This window comes from Gouania willdenowi, chromosome 18 (assembly GCF_900634775.1).
Source record: "Gouania willdenowi chromosome 18, fGouWil2.1, whole genome shotgun sequence".
Classification (NCBI taxonomy): domain Eukaryota; kingdom Metazoa; phylum Chordata; class Actinopteri; order Blenniiformes; family Gobiesocidae; genus Gouania; species Gouania willdenowi.
Genome location: NC_041061.1, coordinates 9,473,313 through 9,492,304, shown reverse-complemented (window position 1 = coordinate 9,492,304; position 18,992 = coordinate 9,473,313). Strand labels below are relative to the sequence as shown.

The 18,992-nt window shown below is 38.4% G+C and overlaps 2 protein-coding genes across 11 annotated transcripts in view; one reads left to right on the top strand and one right to left on the bottom strand.

Moving 5' to 3' along the window:
* LOC114480292 (phospholipid scramblase 2-like) overlaps positions 1-2,598 on the top strand; it is a 35,749-nt gene extending 33,151 nt beyond the window's left edge. For 5 of the 7 annotated variants that reach the window (XM_028474304.1, XM_028474306.1, XM_028474300.1 and 2 more), the window contains 2 exons: positions 697-828; positions 910-1,883. In XM_028474304.1, coding sequence (XP_028330105.1) covers positions 697-828; positions 910-975 — 198 coding nt within the window. In that variant the 3' untranslated portion in view covers positions 976-1,883. Of the gene's footprint in view, positions 1-696; positions 829-909; positions 1,884-2,559 lie in introns of those variants that run through there. The other 2 variants (XM_028474302.1, XM_028474301.1) reach the window with 2 other exon arrangements.
* A 1,848-nt stretch (positions 2,599-4,446) lies between these two features.
* tnk1 (tyrosine kinase, non-receptor, 1) lies at positions 4,447-16,976 on the bottom strand. Of its 4 annotated transcripts, none has more exons than XM_028474223.1 (14): positions 16,732-16,976; positions 13,619-13,797; positions 12,267-12,337; positions 12,001-12,192; positions 11,109-11,261; positions 10,757-11,034; positions 10,556-10,682; positions 10,328-10,474; positions 10,113-10,207; positions 8,200-8,457; positions 7,864-7,922; positions 6,795-7,234; positions 4,996-5,091; positions 4,447-4,917 (listed from the first exon to the last, which is right to left on the bottom strand). In XM_028474223.1, exons 2-14 carry the CDS (start codon positions 13,779-13,781, stop codon positions 4,756-4,758), a joined length of 2,241 nt encoding a protein of 746 aa, XP_028330024.1. In that variant the 5' UTR covers positions 13,782-13,797; positions 16,732-16,976; the 3' UTR covers positions 4,447-4,755. The 4 variants fall into 4 exon arrangements, with proteins under 4 accessions (XP_028330024.1, XP_028330023.1, XP_028330022.1 ...); XM_028474222.1 differs by lacking the exon at positions 16,732-16,976 and adding an exon at positions 14,657-16,460 and having other exon boundaries at positions 7,864-7,919; XM_028474221.1 differs by lacking the exon at positions 16,732-16,976 and adding an exon at positions 14,657-16,459.
* Positions 16,977-18,992: the final 2,016 nt, after the last annotated feature.

The window sequence follows — 18,992 nt, the reverse complement described above, 5'->3', positions numbered from 1 at the left end:
AGGCCCAAACCTCCAACAATCAGGTTTTTATTTTATTCAGGAGATCAAGGTGGATTTTATGGAACAGTTGTCTGAATGCATGAAACCTTAACATATTATTTAAAAAAAAAGATACAAAAGAATCTTGCTCGGAAACATCAAAGCGATCAGCAGACACCTCTGATGAAGACTGGCAGTTGACAGTCGAAACATGTCAGGAGATCAAAGTGGATTTCCTGAGGAACTGTGGTCTTAATTTTGTGGCAATACCAGCCTGTCATTGCCCGATCTTGTTAGATCTCGGAAGCTAAGCAGCTCTGGGCCTGGTTAGTAGTTGGATGGAGACCACTGAGAATTCCAGGTGCCACAGTGGGGTGGCAGTCACCCCAGTGGTATCTGTCATTGTGTCCTTGGGCAAGGCACTTCACCCACATTGCCTAGTATGAATTTAGTGTGTGAGTGAGTGTTGGTGGTGGTCGGAGGGGCCGATGGCGCACTATGGCAGCCTCGCCTCCGTCAGTCTGCCCCAGGGCAACTGTATCTACAACAGTAGCTTACCAGCACTAAGTGTGGAGTGAAAGAATAATGCCTTAATTCTGTAAAGTGACTTTGAGTGTCTATGATAAAGCGCTATATAAAATTGATGTATTATTATTATTATTATTAATAAATAAAACTTTAACATATAACTCAAGATGAAACTCGTCCTATCTGCAGCTAAAAACCAATGACAGCGACGAAGCCATCGGTCTCATCAGCAAGCAGTGGAGCGGAGTTCTGAAGGAGGTTTTCCCTCTGGACCTGGATGTGAAGATGAAGGCCGTGCTCCTGGGAGCCTGCTTTCTCATCGTACGTTCCTTTCCACTGAGCTGATTGTAGCTGATTGAAATTTAACTGAAATTAACTGTTGTTTTTTGTTGTTTTTGACAGGATTTTATGTTCTTCGGGGCGGTCAGGCCGCGCAGCATTGCCCTTTCATCAGAGATGGATGAGTGAAAGGAGACGTCTCCAGAAACTGTTCACGCATGTACAGGTAGAGCAGGTAGAGATATTTAAACATGGTTATTACCATAGGCTGCCACTGTTTAGGACACTCCATCATTATTTACACACACTCTGTTGAGGATCACAGAGTGATGGAGTTTTATTTCTAATCTAATGTATGTGACTTAAATCCTGCCAAAAACTGCCTGAACTAAATGCCATGTTACCTGTAAAGCTGCAGTATCATCAATATTTCAAATGTATACTGTGTTTATGTACATGTTTTATTAAGGTAAGGTAATCTTTTGTGTTTTGAATGACTAATGTAAATGTGGCTAACAACCTTTGATGCTCGTAAACCTGATTATTCACATTAATGCTCAACGATTATCCCTAATCGGATCGATATTGTGGTTTTCACTACTGCGATAACGTAACCTCAGATGCTAAGTTTTTTTTTTCTGTCTCCATCATTTGAGTGTAATATATGTTCACCAATCAGAATCGCCGAGAACCGTTTAAACAACATCTCCTCAGAGCTATAGAAGATCTGTGAGATAAAGTTGTTCTGTTGTTGTGGACGAGACCATCAATGTCAGAGATTGTAGAGTCTGAAACATCGTCGTTTAATGATAACTTTTAATACTTTAAAGTATTCTGGCCCCTAATGGTGAAATAATTGATGTATCCTTGCATCCATTTGTTTTTTTGTAATCATTACCGTCTGGAATGATGTCATCCGGGTAATTTAAATTAGGTTGATCAAAACTGAATCAGTAAACCAGCTCAGATTCATTGGGTGACATTAATGCTGCTCTCATACATCTTTATATGACATGAATACATAAAAATGAGCAGTCAGAATAATTCATGTCAGTACAAATTATATCTACCTCTTAATTATATCTTATTAATTCTTTTAAATTACATTTTTATTTATAACATACATTTTTGTTTAATTATAGTTCTGTTTTTATCAGTATTTATTTTCTTTCCTCACATTACAACTTACTGTATATCTACCTTTTAATTGTATTTTACTTTATTTTGACATATATTTTTGTTTAATTATGGGTTTTTTATTTATTAGTATTTATTTTGTTTCCTCACAGGAGTTAAAAACTAATATGTTCTGAAAAAATGTATTATTATTTCTGAAAAAAAAAAAAAAACAGAATAAAAAAAATTAATGTGGAAAACATGGAATTTGGAAAATAAAAATAAAACAGAATTTGGAAAAAAAATCAAACTCATATGCATTTAAATGTTTAAAATATTATAAAAAAATTGTGAATCGAATTGCAATCAAAATTAGGTTTTTTGTCAAAATTGTGCAGTCCTAGTTCACATGTTGTGTGTCTTCACGTGGTTGAAGTTTATTCCAATCAGTTGATGGAGCAAGCAAGAAGAAATGCATTCATTTCCTGATTGTTTCCTGTGGTTCCAACTTACAGTAAGTGTGTTTCCTGTGGTATTGTTTAGTAAGAAAGTAATCTTTATCTGGCCATGACTCGACTAACCGACTGTAACCCAAGTGCTCTTCTACTAACTTTACATTGCCTTTTCTTAATTCACTGCCTGTTCTTTCACCCACAGTGTACATAACAACCCATAGCACAGACTGTAGCGTTCAGGTTCAGTTGTCATGGATGCAGTCAGAGTTGAACCGCGCCCTCTCCACAGCACAAGAAGAGAAGTGGAATTTAGGGAGTATTTGAAAGTCCCATTGGTGAGTGTAGGACTTAGTATCAGTTCATGTGTTTACTGGTTGGTAAAGCTCTACATGAGTGTTCCAATGTTTCTAATCCAGACTCTTATCTCTTATTTCTGTGCCAGTAAATTAATGTCTGACATAAACTTGACCTCTCCTCAGGTAAACAGCCCCACGCATGTTCAGTTTGTGCATTTTTTTTGTATCACACTCACATTTTAATCTATGCTGTTCATTTTATGTATAGCTACTATTTCATGTGAATATTTTTAGTCTAAGTAGTTTCTATTGCCATTTCCATTGTTTTTTTTGTTTTTTAAAATGTGCCAGAAATAAAGCATATAACACGATAAGTGCTTTTGTCTTTAGTTATTTCCAAGTTGTCATCCTGGAAAAGGTGAGTAATCGCTACCACATGTGGTTTGACATGGTTGGTATTCATATTTCTGGTCCAACTGTGTGTGAACTGTAACAGAACAAGTTCTGATGAACTACGGCCGGGCCCGCAGAACGTCTCCGCGCCGAATAGCACGTACCACGTTGCTGAGAATTCAGTCAAATGACTCGGTTCCACAGAGTAAAACAAATGAAATTGTACGACGTAAAATCTTAATCTACGCTGAATTGCCTTTGAAATGATATATCACACGACTATGTTCTGATAATTTAGAAATGACCGGAAAAGGGGGTGGGCCCCTGTCCTCCCCACCCCTTTCAAAAAGGCCTCCGAGAGGGTGTTGACATCTGCTCGATTCAACGAGCATTAACAGAAGAGTAGTCATTTGAAAAATGGGGGGCCCCTTGCACCCCCGTGACACGTACGGGGTAATGGGCCCCATTTATATACTGGTATGTGCCAATGATTCATTACCAACAACCGTCATAATATTTGACTCACAAATAAATAAGAAATCGACTTTCGTTTTTTTTCTTCTTTTGGGGCCCCCCCAGGTCACAAATCGAAAATGGGGCTCCGAGCATCAATGCGTACACATCCATAGATTATACCTACCAAATTTCAGCCCAATCCATTCTTGAATAACAGAGGAGTAGCGATTTTAACTAGTGTACACAACAAGAAGAAGAAGAACAAAGTGAGTGGTGTTTTGAGTCTGGTAAAAAAAATATAACATGCACTGTATTGGACCCAGCTCTGAGGGCTCCACCTACTGGCAGCACACACACAGTGTCAAGGGAAATGTTTGAACATGTGCAGCCATGTATTTGTGCTCCAAGTAACGAGAAATACCTGGATACAAACATTCAAACCTGCAGCTACTTTTTAACAGAACGCTTCCATTGTTGAAAAATAACTCTTAGAATATCGAGTGACATTAATGTGACAATTCGGTTAAAAAAGCCTAAAATACTATTTGTAGGGGCCATAATTTAGTTCTAACATTATTTGCGCCTTTTCATAGTTCTATTTACCTGAGCCTAAGAACTTTTTGTATATTGTATAACAATAATTGTTATATGTATTGTTTATGCTTTGAGTTATTGTTGGAATAATTTAGCAAATATATCAAAGGCAAAGATGAACATTGTTCATTTTAATCCATTACCGAGTACACGTCAAAACGATTCCTTTATTTATCCCAGACAAGGGTAATGTAAAGAGTTGTGTGCATTCACTGTCAACCTCTAAGTTCAGGGGCTGAATAGGGCCCAGTGTGGGGTTGGAAGGGCCACAAATACACAGCTGTTGTGTTCGTGTTCAAAATTAAATTAAATCAATCAATAATAAATATCATTATAAACAAGCAAAGGCGTTAAAGAGTACAAAAATCTTTATTTAAACAATGTCAATTTGTAGCAAATCACATTTTATTCAACATATCAATTTCTCATTCAATATATACATATAACCTGTGAATAAAAAGTTGTTCGGTATTAAAAATGTGGTCACAAATGTTCCATCTTTCTTTCTGGGTTTTGGTGTTTCTTTCCTTTTGTTTCCATCCTCTGTTTATTTTACATTTCACAGCTCGTACCGTCAACTGCAGCAGTTGACGGTACGAGTACAGAGGAAGGAGCTCCCTGTGCTGCTGAAAAAAAACGTCTTTGAGTGGTGAATCTCCTCAGACTCGTTTCTCCGTGCTTATGGTAGCTCGCTCAGTCCTTTCCTCTCGGTACCATCGAATCAGGTAGCGACTGGCTAGCTGCAGGTTCCACTGGTATCTGTTGAGGACTTTGATGCAGTCTTCTTTGGAGCAGAGGCTGAGTGAGTACAGCTGCTCCATCTGTGGAGACGTCAACAAGAAGCTTTAAGAACTTTCTTTTTTGCATTATTAGTGTTTTTATATTCAGCTTTTCTGTACCTTGAGGTACTGTTCAGCTCGCACTGGGTTCCAGTCGCTACGGAGAAGAGCTTTCTGGACCTCCTCTAGGGTCACTCCATGCACAGCCTCCATTACCTGAGAACAGCAATAACTTTAGAGCAGTGACTCTCAAAGTGTGGGGCACGACAAACTTTTCAATTTCATGCTAACTGCCTTTCTGAGATCAATAACGCTAAACAAAGCGCCTTCACACAAAGAAAGTAGTAACTAGAGAAGCACTCGGAGAGCGCAGACCTCCACCAAGTAGCTCATTTCCACCCATATTGGCTACAGTTACATGATGTTTTATTTCATTCGGAAATAGTTATTCCGAATTAAATTATTCGGAATTAAAGTGTTCTGCTTTGAGTTTCCATGGAAAAAGTAATTCTCGAATTGAGGTTTACATGGAAAACTGGTTTATTCGGCTTTATTCAATTCTACCTTAGGTCTGAAGGTTGGGAAGGGTTCTGATTGGACAGCGGGAGAACATAGAAGACCACATAAAAACTGTTTTTTCTTTTATTTTTATTGTAGTTTTGAAGCAGCAGCACGACAATAACACGGATTCACTTTGCTCCGCAGAGTAGGAGACCATACTTTGGTCAATCAAAGCCAGTAGTTAATAATACAGCTGTTCTACCACTAGAGAGGAGCGAAAAATGAACTTTACAATGATCCGCGCATCATTAGTAAAGCTCTAGTGCTTCATGCCTCGATGAAGCCTGTTCCATTTGCTGATGTGTGCCAGTGTGTGTGTGCGTTTGTGTGTGTGTGAATCTCATGTTTATGCCTCCGTCCATCCACTCTTTTCATTATATTCATGTCTTTTGAGGCTCTTATTAAATAGTGTCTGCTCTAGTCAGGTCGGCCGTCCTGGACTAGAATCCCTACCACTACTACTACCCAAAAACCACCGCGCTTAAAGGAACAGACACATCTACGCATATTGTAATTTCTACAAGTGGTGTTTTCTCAATTTTGGTAATCCAAATCACCAAAATGTAATCATCTGTTCCTTGTCCCATTATCAACATTTCCTGAAAATGTTATCCAAAGCCGTTCTTAACCTTTCAAGTTATCTTGCTAACAGACGGACAGACAAACAAGACAGACACAGGTGAAAACACAAGTTACAAAATAATAGTAATAATAATGAGAAGCCTAACCATTTAGCAGAAATTCAAAGAGCATTAATGTATTAGACTGCATTAGATATGCAACCAGGAGCAAAATATAACGTGTAACCAAAGTGCAAAAATAATTATTTAAAATGACTGGAAAAAAATATTTTCCTGTTTGATTTTCTTAAAATTTTTGCTACAGATTGCAAACAATGTTCCTTTGTTTCCTGTATTTTTGACTAATTAACTATTAGTCATTAACTACATGAGTAGTTTAATTTAGTTTTTGAGTTTCACTTTTTTCATGAAATATGTTAGTTGCATTATGAAACATGATGTTATTCGTTCCATGTTTTTTTTTTTTCATATGTTCACTTAATTTTCTTTTCCTTTTTCTTTATTTCCTGTATTTTTGACTACTGCACTTTTAAATTTGTTTTTCATGCAGGTGATTAGTTTTAATTTAGTTTTTTTTATTTTTGATTCATTATATAATATGATGTTACTTTTTCCGTTAGTTCAATAAATTTGAAAATGTATTTGTTAGGATACTTTGGGGGGCAATGGGCACAGGGGGGCTTTAAAGTTCACCTTCATTCAAAGTGGGTAATACCAAAAAAGTTTGAGAACCACTACACCCAAGAAGCTCGACACAATCAGGAAGTGTTTGCCCACCTGTCCAATGAGGTTCTCTCTTGTGTTGCGTCCATGAGGCGATTTCTCCCGATACCGCCGCTCTCTTTCTCTGCTGTCGGGCTCGTCCAGCTGTGGCGTGGAGCGAGCCATGTGAGCCATCTTAGCCAGGTTTGATCCTCCCATGGCAGGCTGAGGCTGAGGGACCACCGTCACTGGCTGGGGCCACGTGCCCTGAACTGGATAATTCTGTGGTCTCCTCTGAGATTTCATGTTCAATCGCTTTAGGTTGGGCGGCGGCGGGCGAGGAGGGGGGATGATGCTGGCCTCGCTGAAGCGGCGAGGGTCCTGCTGCAGCCCCACAATACGGGCTACCATCCCCTGAGGAAGGGGCCGGCCATGCTGATCCACTAGGATTACGTCTGCACTGTGAGATCGAGGCCGTGGTCCACCCAGGACAGACTCCAAGCTCTGGGAAAGACCTGAAAATGTAGAGGTAAATATCACAGGTCAGTAAACTCACCTCATCCCTGGGCTATGTTTGAAAAATTGCATAATAAATACTCACACTAAGTCTGATGTCAAAATGAGTATTTAGTGCGTTCACATTAGATAGTATGGAAAGATTGAGTAGGCGAGAAATAGCCGGATGTATACTATATAGGGACATTTTTGAAGTGTGCATGGTGGGCACTAGTCGAACTCATCCGCCCCATGATGCAAAATCAATTAACCCCGTTTCAAAACAAAAGCATCTCTAATATGAGGAAATTTGATCGCCTGACATGTTTTGACATGCTTTGATGTATCCTTACGAGTTCTTCACATGGAAGACCAGCATCTCTTCTTGTCTTCCATTAGTTTTTAATGCTTTTGAAAATAGGGCTCTTGTTTTGAAGTTAACAGGAACTTTTGTCAGTAGCACAATGGCGGATCTCTGAAAGTCTCCGAATTGTCAGCATGAAATTTCTGTGTTTTTGTGAGTTTTATAGATCAAATGAGCACATGTTGATATTCTACTTGGTCACTTTCTCACTTAAAATGTTTTCAGAACTTTCAAAGGTGGAGAATCAACAGAGATATTTAGCCTCAGTGTGATTCAGGTTTTTACCTGCCATTTGCTGCAAATTGGACCCTTCTCTCCCAGGGCTTGGCCTCCAGTTACTGCTGCTGCATTGGGAAAGCAATAAAAACATTAGAGTGGGAGTTCCAACAAACAAAGGGACAGACCACAGGTGAAAGTCCAATGGGGCTCTGAGGTTTACATGGTGCAGCAACATTGTGTGTCAGGGATTGAAGACAGAGATCTGTGTGTTTTTCTACCAGAGAAAAGGGAACCAAAACTGAATGGAAGTGGAATATATAAAATATAAATTCTGATGATGAATATTCTGAAACTGTTTTAGAGTAAAAAAAAAAAGAGTAAAGAATAGAAGGGGTGACATACTCTTCCAGGTTCTCAGGCATTCGCCAGTTGTGGTCTGGATTAGGGTTTTGCAGGCTGCCTTTCACTGGGATTGAGATGTGGGCGGTGCTCACGGCGGGTTTAGGCACAAAGTTACCGGAAGCAGCAGCGGTGGTGGCTGCGGATATGGCGGCTGCGGCGACAGCAGCGGAGGGAGGCGGCGGGACAGTGAGGCTCGCGGGAAACCAGCCCACGTTCAACGTCCTCTGGTTCTGACCTCGCCACTCACTCAGCTCCAGACTGCACAGAGGGAAGAAAAAAGGAACATCTCAGTAGCTGTGTTTACATTACAGTTTTTTGCAAAATAAAGGCAATATTTGTACAATTTTGATAATGTATAACTGCGCTTTGAACGCGTTTCCATTGTTTTGGGCAAACACCTTGTAACTCATGAAATCTCATTCCGCGAGACTTTGCTGCTGGAAGATGGACGTTCAGAACCTCCTTATAACAGTCCGCATTCCTTTGTTGTTTGCTGTCATGTGACGTGTAATTGCGGAAAAAGTGTTTCCATTGCGCTTTTACAATACATTTAAATATCGAAACATCTGAAAAACCTCCCCATGGAAGCGTAAAAGCGATATGAGTGGGTTTTTTTTCGAAATTCGGGTGTTTCCATTACCAGTTTTGATTGGGCTATGTAGATGTTGTGCTTTTTCAAGAGTAATGGAAATGCAGCCAGTGAAGCAGCCACACAAATATGAGTTTAGCTCGTCCCTCCCAAAAAGTGTGCCAGTACATCGATTGTTCGATTAATATCGATACAACACGTGACGATTCAATAACTATTCATTAATGTTCAAAAACAATTGTTCTTCATAATATCGCTGCTCACGGAATGAAAGTTAAAGGCGCAAGAACATTCTCTACTGCAGGAGAGACAGTGACTACACAATAGAGTATGGTGAATTCAGAGCATGTTGACCAGCTCCTTTTCTTACACAATAACTTGAAAGTTTACAATCCTGAGACTGTAGACAGCAATGAGGATGAGTAGCTGCACATTTACCTCTGCACTTACATGCCCTGGCATGATTTAATAATTCTTTGTGTTGCTTTATCCATTCGCCTTTTATTTTAAATGTTTAGTTTCTTGTGGGATTCATGCTGTTTCAGCAATCATGCATGCGGGTTGAAAGTCTTTATTTTTACTGAGTAAGATAGCTTTTGTGTTAAATCAGATTGAATAGGCTGAAAAAGCTAATATTTTTCTTTTGTAATATGGTTCCTGTTGGATTTGGTGATTTGAAATAAATAAAAGATAATGGAGAGACATTTGTTTGGTTACTTTAATTAATAGATAATGACATATAGACCTTGTTTAAAAGTATGAAGTAGCCACAAAATCAGGAGAAAAAAATATGCATAAAAAATCGTGATAATTATTAATATTGTGATAATCATTGAATAATCTAATCATAGCACCCTGAATCGTAATCAAATCATGGGGTTCCTCATCAGATCAGTGTTTCTCAAATGGGGGTACGCGTACCGATGGCACTACAGGGGGTACTTGGGAGAGAGAGAGTGGAAAATTAACAAATAAAGTGTCAGTCTCGGTCCCACCCCATGCGTGAGATGACCGGAGATGATGAAAACTAATGAAATAAATCTATTCAGTAGCCACTAAATCAGTGTTTTTCAACCTTGGGGTCGGGACCCCATGTGAGGTTGCCTGGAATTTCTCTCTTTTTTTTTTTAAACAATTAAAACACACTGTCTTAATTGGTGTCATCACTTGTTCATTCCATCATTATGCTCTAGAATTGTTTTTAAATACTTTTCTAAGCAAAACGTTGTAGTCGGACAAAGGGGGTACTTGAGCCAAAAAAGTTTCACAATCACTGCCTTAGATGGCACACCCCTATCCTCCCACCTTCAAATCTGTCACCCACCCCTTCTCTATGACGGTCACCACGTCGTTGGTCACAAGCGTCAGTTTTCTCTGTTCTGCAAAATCTCTGGTTGCCTGGACCTCCATTGGTTTAGCCTGTAGAGAAACCAGCAAAATGACACCAAGAAACAGAGAAACGCTAACATTTTGATAGATCAACCAACAGTCCAATTTCTTGTCTCTTTAACTAAGTCAAGAACATTAAAGCCTTCTGACCTCTGCTACCATGATGGAGAGGTGAGCAAAGCTGGGTCTGTCCGCGGGGTTACAGGCCCAACACTTCCTCATCACGCTGTAAAGCTCCTGAGGACAATCTGGTGGTTTCTCCAGTCTCTCGCCCTCCCGTTCCACACGCCACAAAATCTGAAGGGTATACACCAAATGTTGGAGCCCAGTCAGCAAACGATGACTTTGTGTCGATACCAATCATGGATGCTTATTTACCTGTCTCCCTGACAGGCCTAACCAGGGCTCCTCACAGTAGGTGAACATCTCCCATAGGGTGACGCCAAACATCCAGACGTCGGAGGCATGGGAGAACGAGCCAACACGAAGACTTTCCGGAGCACACCTGACATGTACAAGTCATACTTTATTATGGGACATTACTCTTTAGATACGAAGAAACTTTCAATCCCCCCTCACCATGCAAATGGGATCCTTTTGTGTGCCGTCATGACGTAGTGGTCCGATTGATCATTCAGGCCTCGCATCAAACCGAAGTCGCCGATTTTAACCAGCTCCTTGCCTGCCAGCAGCACGTTCCTAGCGGCCAAGTCTCTGTGGATGAACCTCCTTGTCTCCAGGTAGTCCATACCTGCCACGATCTGGGTGGCGAAGAGCCAGAGACGGAGCAGGGGGTACTCGTACTGACGTGAGCGCAGGGTGTCGTAGAGTGAGCCAAAGAGAGCCAGCTCGGTAACCTGAAGGAGATACTGGATTAAATTCACCAAGAACAAATGGCCATTATTAATGATTTCACTGGGTATGACCTCACCATCTTAAGCGGCTGTGTTAGCACCACTCCGTAAAGCCGTATGATGTTGGGGTGGTCCAAGGACTGCATGGTGGTCACCTCTTGGAGGAAGTCTTTCAGCGTGTCCGTCTGCCTCGACATGCTGCTCCTCAGGGATTTCACGGCCACGCTCAACTAAGAAGTGAAAAACCACGTCTCATTAAAAAAGCTAAGCTGCTGAAAGGCAGGGTTGGGATCAATTACATTTTTCAATTACAATTATGTCTTCAATTATCTATTTTCAGTTACAACTGAACTACAATTACACTGACTGGCATTTTTTCCAGTTACCTTACAATTAAAATTACAATTCTTATTTCCTACTGAAAGTCAATTACAATTACATTCACAATAACTAAAGTTCAATTACAATATTCATAATTACCGAGCCTTTAATAAATGACACCATAAACCTTAACCTTTCCCTTGTGTTAGCGGTATTGGTATTAATATTTTTATTGTGGGTGTTTGAGCCTTTCTGTAAGTAAACTCCTGGATTTAAATAGTTTTTATGGTAAAATGAGAGAGAACTGACTGGGAAATTTAATGTGAAACATATTTCAATAATTGTATCACTACATATGTGTAACCATAGAACTGTAACATGGTTCCCCAGTTTTGCATTTAGTGAAATTGGAATTGATAGTTCTTAAAAAATTACATTTACAAAGTCAATCTGAACTTAATTACAATTCAACTACAGTTACAACAGAAACATTTTTTTCAATTAAGATTACAATGATAAATTAGTCATAATTGTAATTAATTATCAATTAAGTATTTACAATTGACCTGAACCGTGCTGAAAGGCAATGTAGGCCGTTTCAAGCTACATTACAATCCAGCCATAATGGGTTATAAAGACAGTTCTTACCACTCTCCCTGAGAGCGTGTGCCATTCTCCTCTCTTCACCACCCCAAAGGAGCCCGAGCCCAGCTTCTCCCCCAGGACCAGCTCACTGTCTTGGATCAGACATGGAAGAGCTCGACTGTTGCTCTCCTGACTCTGAGTCGGAGCAGCTCCGCTCCACTGCTCTCCACCGTCCGGATTCCGGCCACTGATCACCTGAAAGCATCCATGAGGTTCACTTCACACACAGTTACAAAATGAAGAGTTGGAGATCTTAGAATTTTACCAACCTTTGGCATCCATGCTCGTGATCGGGAGCTAGTCTTGTAGCGCTTCAGTGCTTCCCATAATCTTCTCTGTGCTGCAAGAAAAAAAAACAATCCAAACAACTGATCTCATGGACTTCTGTTTGAAGAGAAGCATGCTGGGAGATGAGGGATACTGCCTGCCAGCCTTAGGCAGTGTGTTAACATAAGAGCTTTGTTGTGTTGATGGGGCGTGGCCTAATGAGTCATGACGCACATCCAAATACTGTACCAGCATTTTAAAAGCTTTTCTTTATAATCCCAAAAGCAAAAAAAACCAAACAAGTGTAATTAATGTAATCTATTGAATCAGTTGAATGGATTATCCCCACATTTTTAAAAACAAGTAGTGATGATACATTTGTCTCTAGATCTTTTAGAATTATGATGATGATGCTCTTTAATGTCAACTGTCCATTCCACTATAGGGTGTTCACCAATGTAAATAAACCATTGGAAGTTTGAAAAATAATTCATAACAAATATCCTCTTTGCCAGATATTAGTTATCTGCAGTTTGCAGTTATCTGGATCAGTGATCCTGATCATAGAACAATGATTATTCACACGTTAAAGGCTTGGAAGAAATGTTTATCCCCATTAATAACCATACAGTAAGTTCAAATGTATGGACACCCCTATTCTTTTTTTTAAACTCACCATGAAATGCCCAATTTGGATTGGATCCAATTGAAACTTGGTGTGATAATTGAAGAACCAACCCAACATGAATGAGTCATTACGAACCGAGATATCACATTTAGAAATGTTGCCAATGATGAGAAAGAGGGATTTTTTTTTTTTAAACTGACCCAGAATCAGTATATTGATTTAACGGAATCTTCCATTGCCTATGGTCCACCTTTGGTTGAAATGTTGCCAAAACCTGTTGACTACTATGCACAAAATCCTGCTAACAAACAAACAACCAAATATCACCAATAAAAACATAGTACTGTAGGTTTGCACTCTGCAAAAAGTTTACCCAGTTCTCCCTTGAAATTTAACTTTATCAACCCCCAAGAAAACTGGGTTATCATTTATATCATATCATTTCCTTAAAGAAAGTTTCTTACTTTGTGCTTTGTAGGCCTCCATTGGCTGAAATTTAGTAAAAAACTGTCCCTTTGGAGACCTTGGATACCAAAACTACACAATATATGACAAATTCAACTTAACCACATTGGCATTTCTTTTTGATGACATTTGGAAATGATTAACTGTGCTTCAAAATAAATATTTGGTGTTAAAATTCTGTTTACAAGACAAAAAAAGATGTTTGTCAGATTATAGAACAGATACTATTTCCTGTATCCAAGCTGCCGCTCGTTCCCTCACCAGGTTTGCTGATTCCGATCTGCTCCAAATCGCTCTCCTTCATGTAGCCGAAGTGCTCGGCTCTGGTGATGTTGAGGCCATCTCTGACATGCAGGTAGAACTTCTCCAACTGGACCTCAGCCAGCAGATGGTAAAGCCACTGAGTGTCCTTGTCCATCAGCATGACCCAGTCAGTCGGCCTGTAGGGCATTGCATCATCAGTACATCGCCATTCAATTCCTTTTTTTGGTGGTAAAATCCTAAATCTAACTTTTAGAAGATAAACCCAAACTGGATCCATAAGGAGATATATTCCAGGGGTTCTCAACCTTCGCGAGACACTGGGAGGGGTCACCAGATGCCTTCAAGAAACCTAAATAGTAATTTTTGCTTATTTATTTCCCTTTGTCTGCAACTACAACATATTTTCATCATTTTTTCTTGCCTTATTTTTTGCTCCTTTTAATGCATTTTTGCTACATTACATTTTCATCACTTTTAAACCCTTTCCATCATTTTTCAAACCTAATGTCACATTTGTTGGCCAAATATTGTCACTTTTAACCTATTTTCACCATATTTCACGCTTATTTTTTTTTTTTTGCCAATTTAAACACATTCACAATTTATGTCCATTATTTGTCAGATTAAATTAATTGTTCCTACTTTTTTCTGCCACTTTTAAGCCAATAATAGATAGAATAGATTTAGAGTCATTTTTAAGATTTTTTCAAAACAGCAGTTATGGCCAGACAGTCGCACCACATGATATTTTGACACTTTGAATAACAGAATAATATACAGAACTAATTTATTGAGTAACATTTAAAAAAAAAAAAAAAAATCAAAGCGATCGCATATATATATTAAGTTACTACATAATTGGTATCATTTTATGCATTTAAACCTTTTTTTAACTAAAAGAAATGCAGTTGGACAGAATATTTAGGTGTCACGTCATTGACCTAAATACAGACTGACAGATTTAATGTGATTAGACCATAGGAGTTGTCACATGTCCGCATACTTAATCAGCTTATTACTTATTGGATCACTTACTGGCTTGTCCCGCCTTCCATGCAACAAAAATTAGATACATTCCAAAAAAAGGTAAAAAAACTTGTTTCTGGTTGGATTCCGTCCAATGTGAACATCAGTTTTCTTTTTAGTCGTTAACAAAATATCAATATATTTAGATATAGTTTTTGTCTACATGTATTTTTGTTTTCATTAGTCATAGTCTCAGTATTTTCACTTGAAAAAAAATATAGTCTATAAAATGAACCCTGCTGGGAAGGCAAAACAAATCCCATTTTATGGGTCTTTATCTGACAGCATCAAACAGCACGACTGTAACTTTACTCCAACTCTGCCTTTGAATGGTTACCATGGCAACCTAACAAAAAGCCTTGGTGGGCTTTTGTCAAAGCTTTTCTGCTGCTTGCCAGCCTTCAACAAGCTGGTGTTGATACTTGTGAGAGCAGATTCACATCCATGCGCTGCCTGGCGCGTTGTTATTGACAGTTTGCTCGATGTTGTTGGCGGTGTGAGCAGAACAAAGACACTACAGTTCGTCTGTGAGTGTTCACATTTGAAGATAATGATATCACAGTGATTAAAGAATGTAAACAAATCAAAGAAAGGAAGAAAAAAAAGGCAGAACTATGGAGAAAATTGAAATATTATCTTTTCCTGATGTCAGTATAATAATGACAAATAGAAACATAAACCTGTGTGGTTTTACAGGCACCAGTCTGACTGGATTCTTTTCACACAGTTTGGTGGCGACTGTGTGACTAAAACTCTACCCCACGTGTAGATTTCTACATTTGTTTCCCCCCTGTTTTAACATCAAACCCACACAGTTATGACGCGCAAGTTAACTGGAGAATTTGATCCAGTTCATAACATTTCCCTGTTTGCACAACACAATGTAAGAATAACGTTGTAAATACCTTTCATCAGCGATTCTTTGTGTTTGACTGAATGCTTTGCACAGCCATAAATCACCAGCTTATCAGACCAGAAGATATGAGTCAGAAAAGACCTTCAACATTCTCCTGTCAACTAAGCTAGGAAAAAATTAACAACCACACGAGTAATAAACACCTCACTTAGCTTTGACAATACGACAGATTTCTTTTCTTTTTTTTTCCATTCTTCTTCCTTTGAATGAATAAATGCCAGAAGGAAGATTCAAGTCTGGGCTTGCATTAATTTTCACAAAAACAACTTCCAGTGAAATGTCAAACTCAGGCCAGATTCATACACTAGCAGATTGGCTTTCAAACTGGGATACTCTGTTAAACAAAGACAGCTCTGTACTGTGTACACATTGGTTAATCTTTGTCTTGTTCAGCTACTGAAAAAGAAACACCCTCAGTCTAATGGCACGTGAGCTCAACAATCGGAATATATGATTAACTTTTAGGTGCAAAAATAATATTAAAGAAATATGGATCCTAACTAAAGTAGAGGTAGTTGCAAATGGTATTTTTTATTGACTTAAGATACATCATGGTTGTGTTCCATCTTATTACACATCCATTTAATGTTATTGTAGGATAGCTTATGTACAACAACATACCTTATCACTTTTTTTTTTTTTTTTCAGAAATAAATGGTGATTTAGTCTTTACTCTTTCACACATACCTGGATCTCAACCAGTATGTAATGTATATATATATATATATATATATATATATATATATGATTAGGCCTACTAATAATAGTAATAATGATCAATGGTGCCAGCATATATTCAAAATCACACAATTAATTAATATGAATTCCTTTATACCAAGGCTTGATTAAATGCGACAAGTGGCCCAATTTTGGGCCGCATGCCATATATTTAACATGGTTGAATTTTTTTGTTTCATAAGAAAAAAAAAAAAAAAAAATCACAGAAAACCCTTTAGGTGTTTTACCAAAAATATAAATTAAAAATCACATGCTGAGAAAATTCCTTTAACCGAAGGCTAGATTAAAAATGTGACAAGTGGGCCAATTTTGGGCCGCATGCCATATATTTAACCTTTTTGTTTGTTTCATAACAACTCTTAAATATCAAATAAAAACGTCAGGGTGCTTATATCTCATCTTTAAGAGTTAAAAACAACAGGATTCCTACCGTGAGTCTCGCGGTTTGTTTCCTAATCTCACACGCCTCGCGACAACTGATCCATGGTGGCAACAAACCTCCAACAGAAGCTTGGAATTAGCCTCCAAATAAACACTTCCAGTACAAAGTCCTAATATCCAGATAATTAAACGACCAGGGAGTTGTTGTTTTTTTAATTATTTTTTCTTTCAGATAAACCAGTGTTTAATGTCCGGTGAGCGTTTCCGAGCTCCACCCGTGTGTGTTTCCAGCCTTTCTCCCCAGTGACTGAACAAGCCACGCCTCTTCCGGTTTCACCTGCGCATCTCAGGTAAAAAAAAAAAAGCCCCGAGGAAGTCACCTGTAGTGACGTAGGACGTCAATCCCAGTGTGGAATGGATTTAATTTGAAACACACTTATACCTGCAGCCATTTCTGTTATGTCATGAAAAGTTTAATAAGTTTAATTATTATTATTATTATTATTATTTAAATGGATTATAGTACAGAATAAAAGATAAAATTAGCCAACGACAAGGCAAATAATACTAAAATAAAAAAAGGAATAAATACATTTACCCACTTAAAAATCCATGAATTAGAATGAGATCACGTTTAAGGAGTTTGCATGTTCTCCCCAAGTGTTTTCCACATGTTTTTAACTGAGTTTGTTGTGGATACACAGTGTATTATATATATATATATATATATATATATATATATATATATATATATATATATATATATATATATATATATATATATATATAATTAATTGGTGACCGATAAGTTCAAAATATTAACTTTGTTAACAAAAAAGGCCCTTGTGAAATCAAATTGATCTGAGTGTGGCCCTCGAACCAAAATTAGTTTGACACCATTAATGTAATTAAGTAGTACTAATTTGTTGTGGACACCTTAACTTTTTCTTTAACCTTCACAAATGATTATGACGTGATAGAAACACCTCAATGATGCCCTTCACTTAACATAACAGAATAAGTTTGGTCTGCGGCTCAGTTTCAATGACTGGAATGAAAAGAAAACAAATTGTTTTCTTTTCTTTCAAAGCCTACTGGTGCCAAACTGGTTCAACTGGCTTGTTACAATGTTCATTTAAATAGAAGCCATCATGTTTCATGCAGAGCAGTGTGAGACCAGAGTGAACCTTGCTCTTTATTAGTGCTGCACCCTCTTTGTGTTACTCCTCCCTGCCACACACACACACACACACACACGCACACACACACACACACACACACACGCACACACACACACACACACACACACACACACACACACACACACACACACACACACACACACACACACACACACACACACACACACACAATCTCAGGTATTCACATGGAGGAGCAGGGGTGGCTGGATCTGCTTTCACTAAACTTCTTTTTTTAATAAGAATCAGAAAAATGTGTAAATATGCATTTTTTTTTCTCTCTCGAGCTTTACACTGTGATTCCCAATAGGGAACTCAGTTTAGAACCTGCCTTTTCCCCTCTCCCTTTCCTTCTGTTCCCCCATTTTTCATCCAAATACGGGTCGCTTCCCATGTGGCGACCTACAGTTCTCCCACTCCTGTCCCTCTATGTTATATGTGATTGTATTTTCATGTTCTTGGATGGGATGAAAATGTGCTAATTGGTATGAATAAAGTATTTTCTAATTCTAAATCGAATAAAAACCCATGTGACGATAGTGAAAAACCACCACTTTCGCCTCCAGGAGGAAATGATGAGCTACCCTGAAGTGTCACTTTACATAGGTGGAATCTTATGTTCTCTGTGTTTTTAATATGTGATACACAGACCTTGGTGCAGCTGTAGAGAAGAAAAACACATTCTTATCTGTGTGAATTAAGAAGAAAGTAACATGATGCTTCCAGTGAAACTCCCTCAGTAAGAAGAGGGACAGCAGTATGAGAAGCAGTAAAGCCTTCAGGGTGGAATGTCTTCCTCATGTCAATATTTGTGGAAGTTTTTATTATTTTACTCATGCAAAGGCGGGGTATGAAATGCTGACAATTTTAAAAAGAAAAGTTGTGGAAATGACCTCTGACTATAATCTTGATTATTTACATATCTAGTTATCTTTCGCAGATAACTAATTGCACAATTTTATTGCGATATACCAGTAAAGAAATGCTGGTTATCTCACTACAATAAGCTGTTATTATTCTAAACTAACCAAGCAAAGCAAAGCATATTAATGTATGGCAGGATTTACATGTAATAGCTAATTTTCTTTTAACTTTGAGATAAATTACAACT

Excerpts from the sequence above, each read along its gene's own strand:
- tnk1 (XM_028474221.1), bottom strand. The coding sequence starts at position 14,751 with ATGTTCACATTGGACGGAATCCAACCAGAAACAAGTTTTTTTACCTTT. Across the intron at positions 12,193-12,266 it reads CACGAGCATGGATGCCAAAG|GTGATCAGTGGCCGGAATCC; the intron begins GTTGGTAAAATT and ends GGATGCTTTCAG. Across the intron at positions 10,683-10,756 it reads AAAAGGATCCCATTTGCATG|GTGTGCTCCGGAAAGTCTTC; the intron begins GTGAGGGGGGAT and ends TGTACATGTCAG.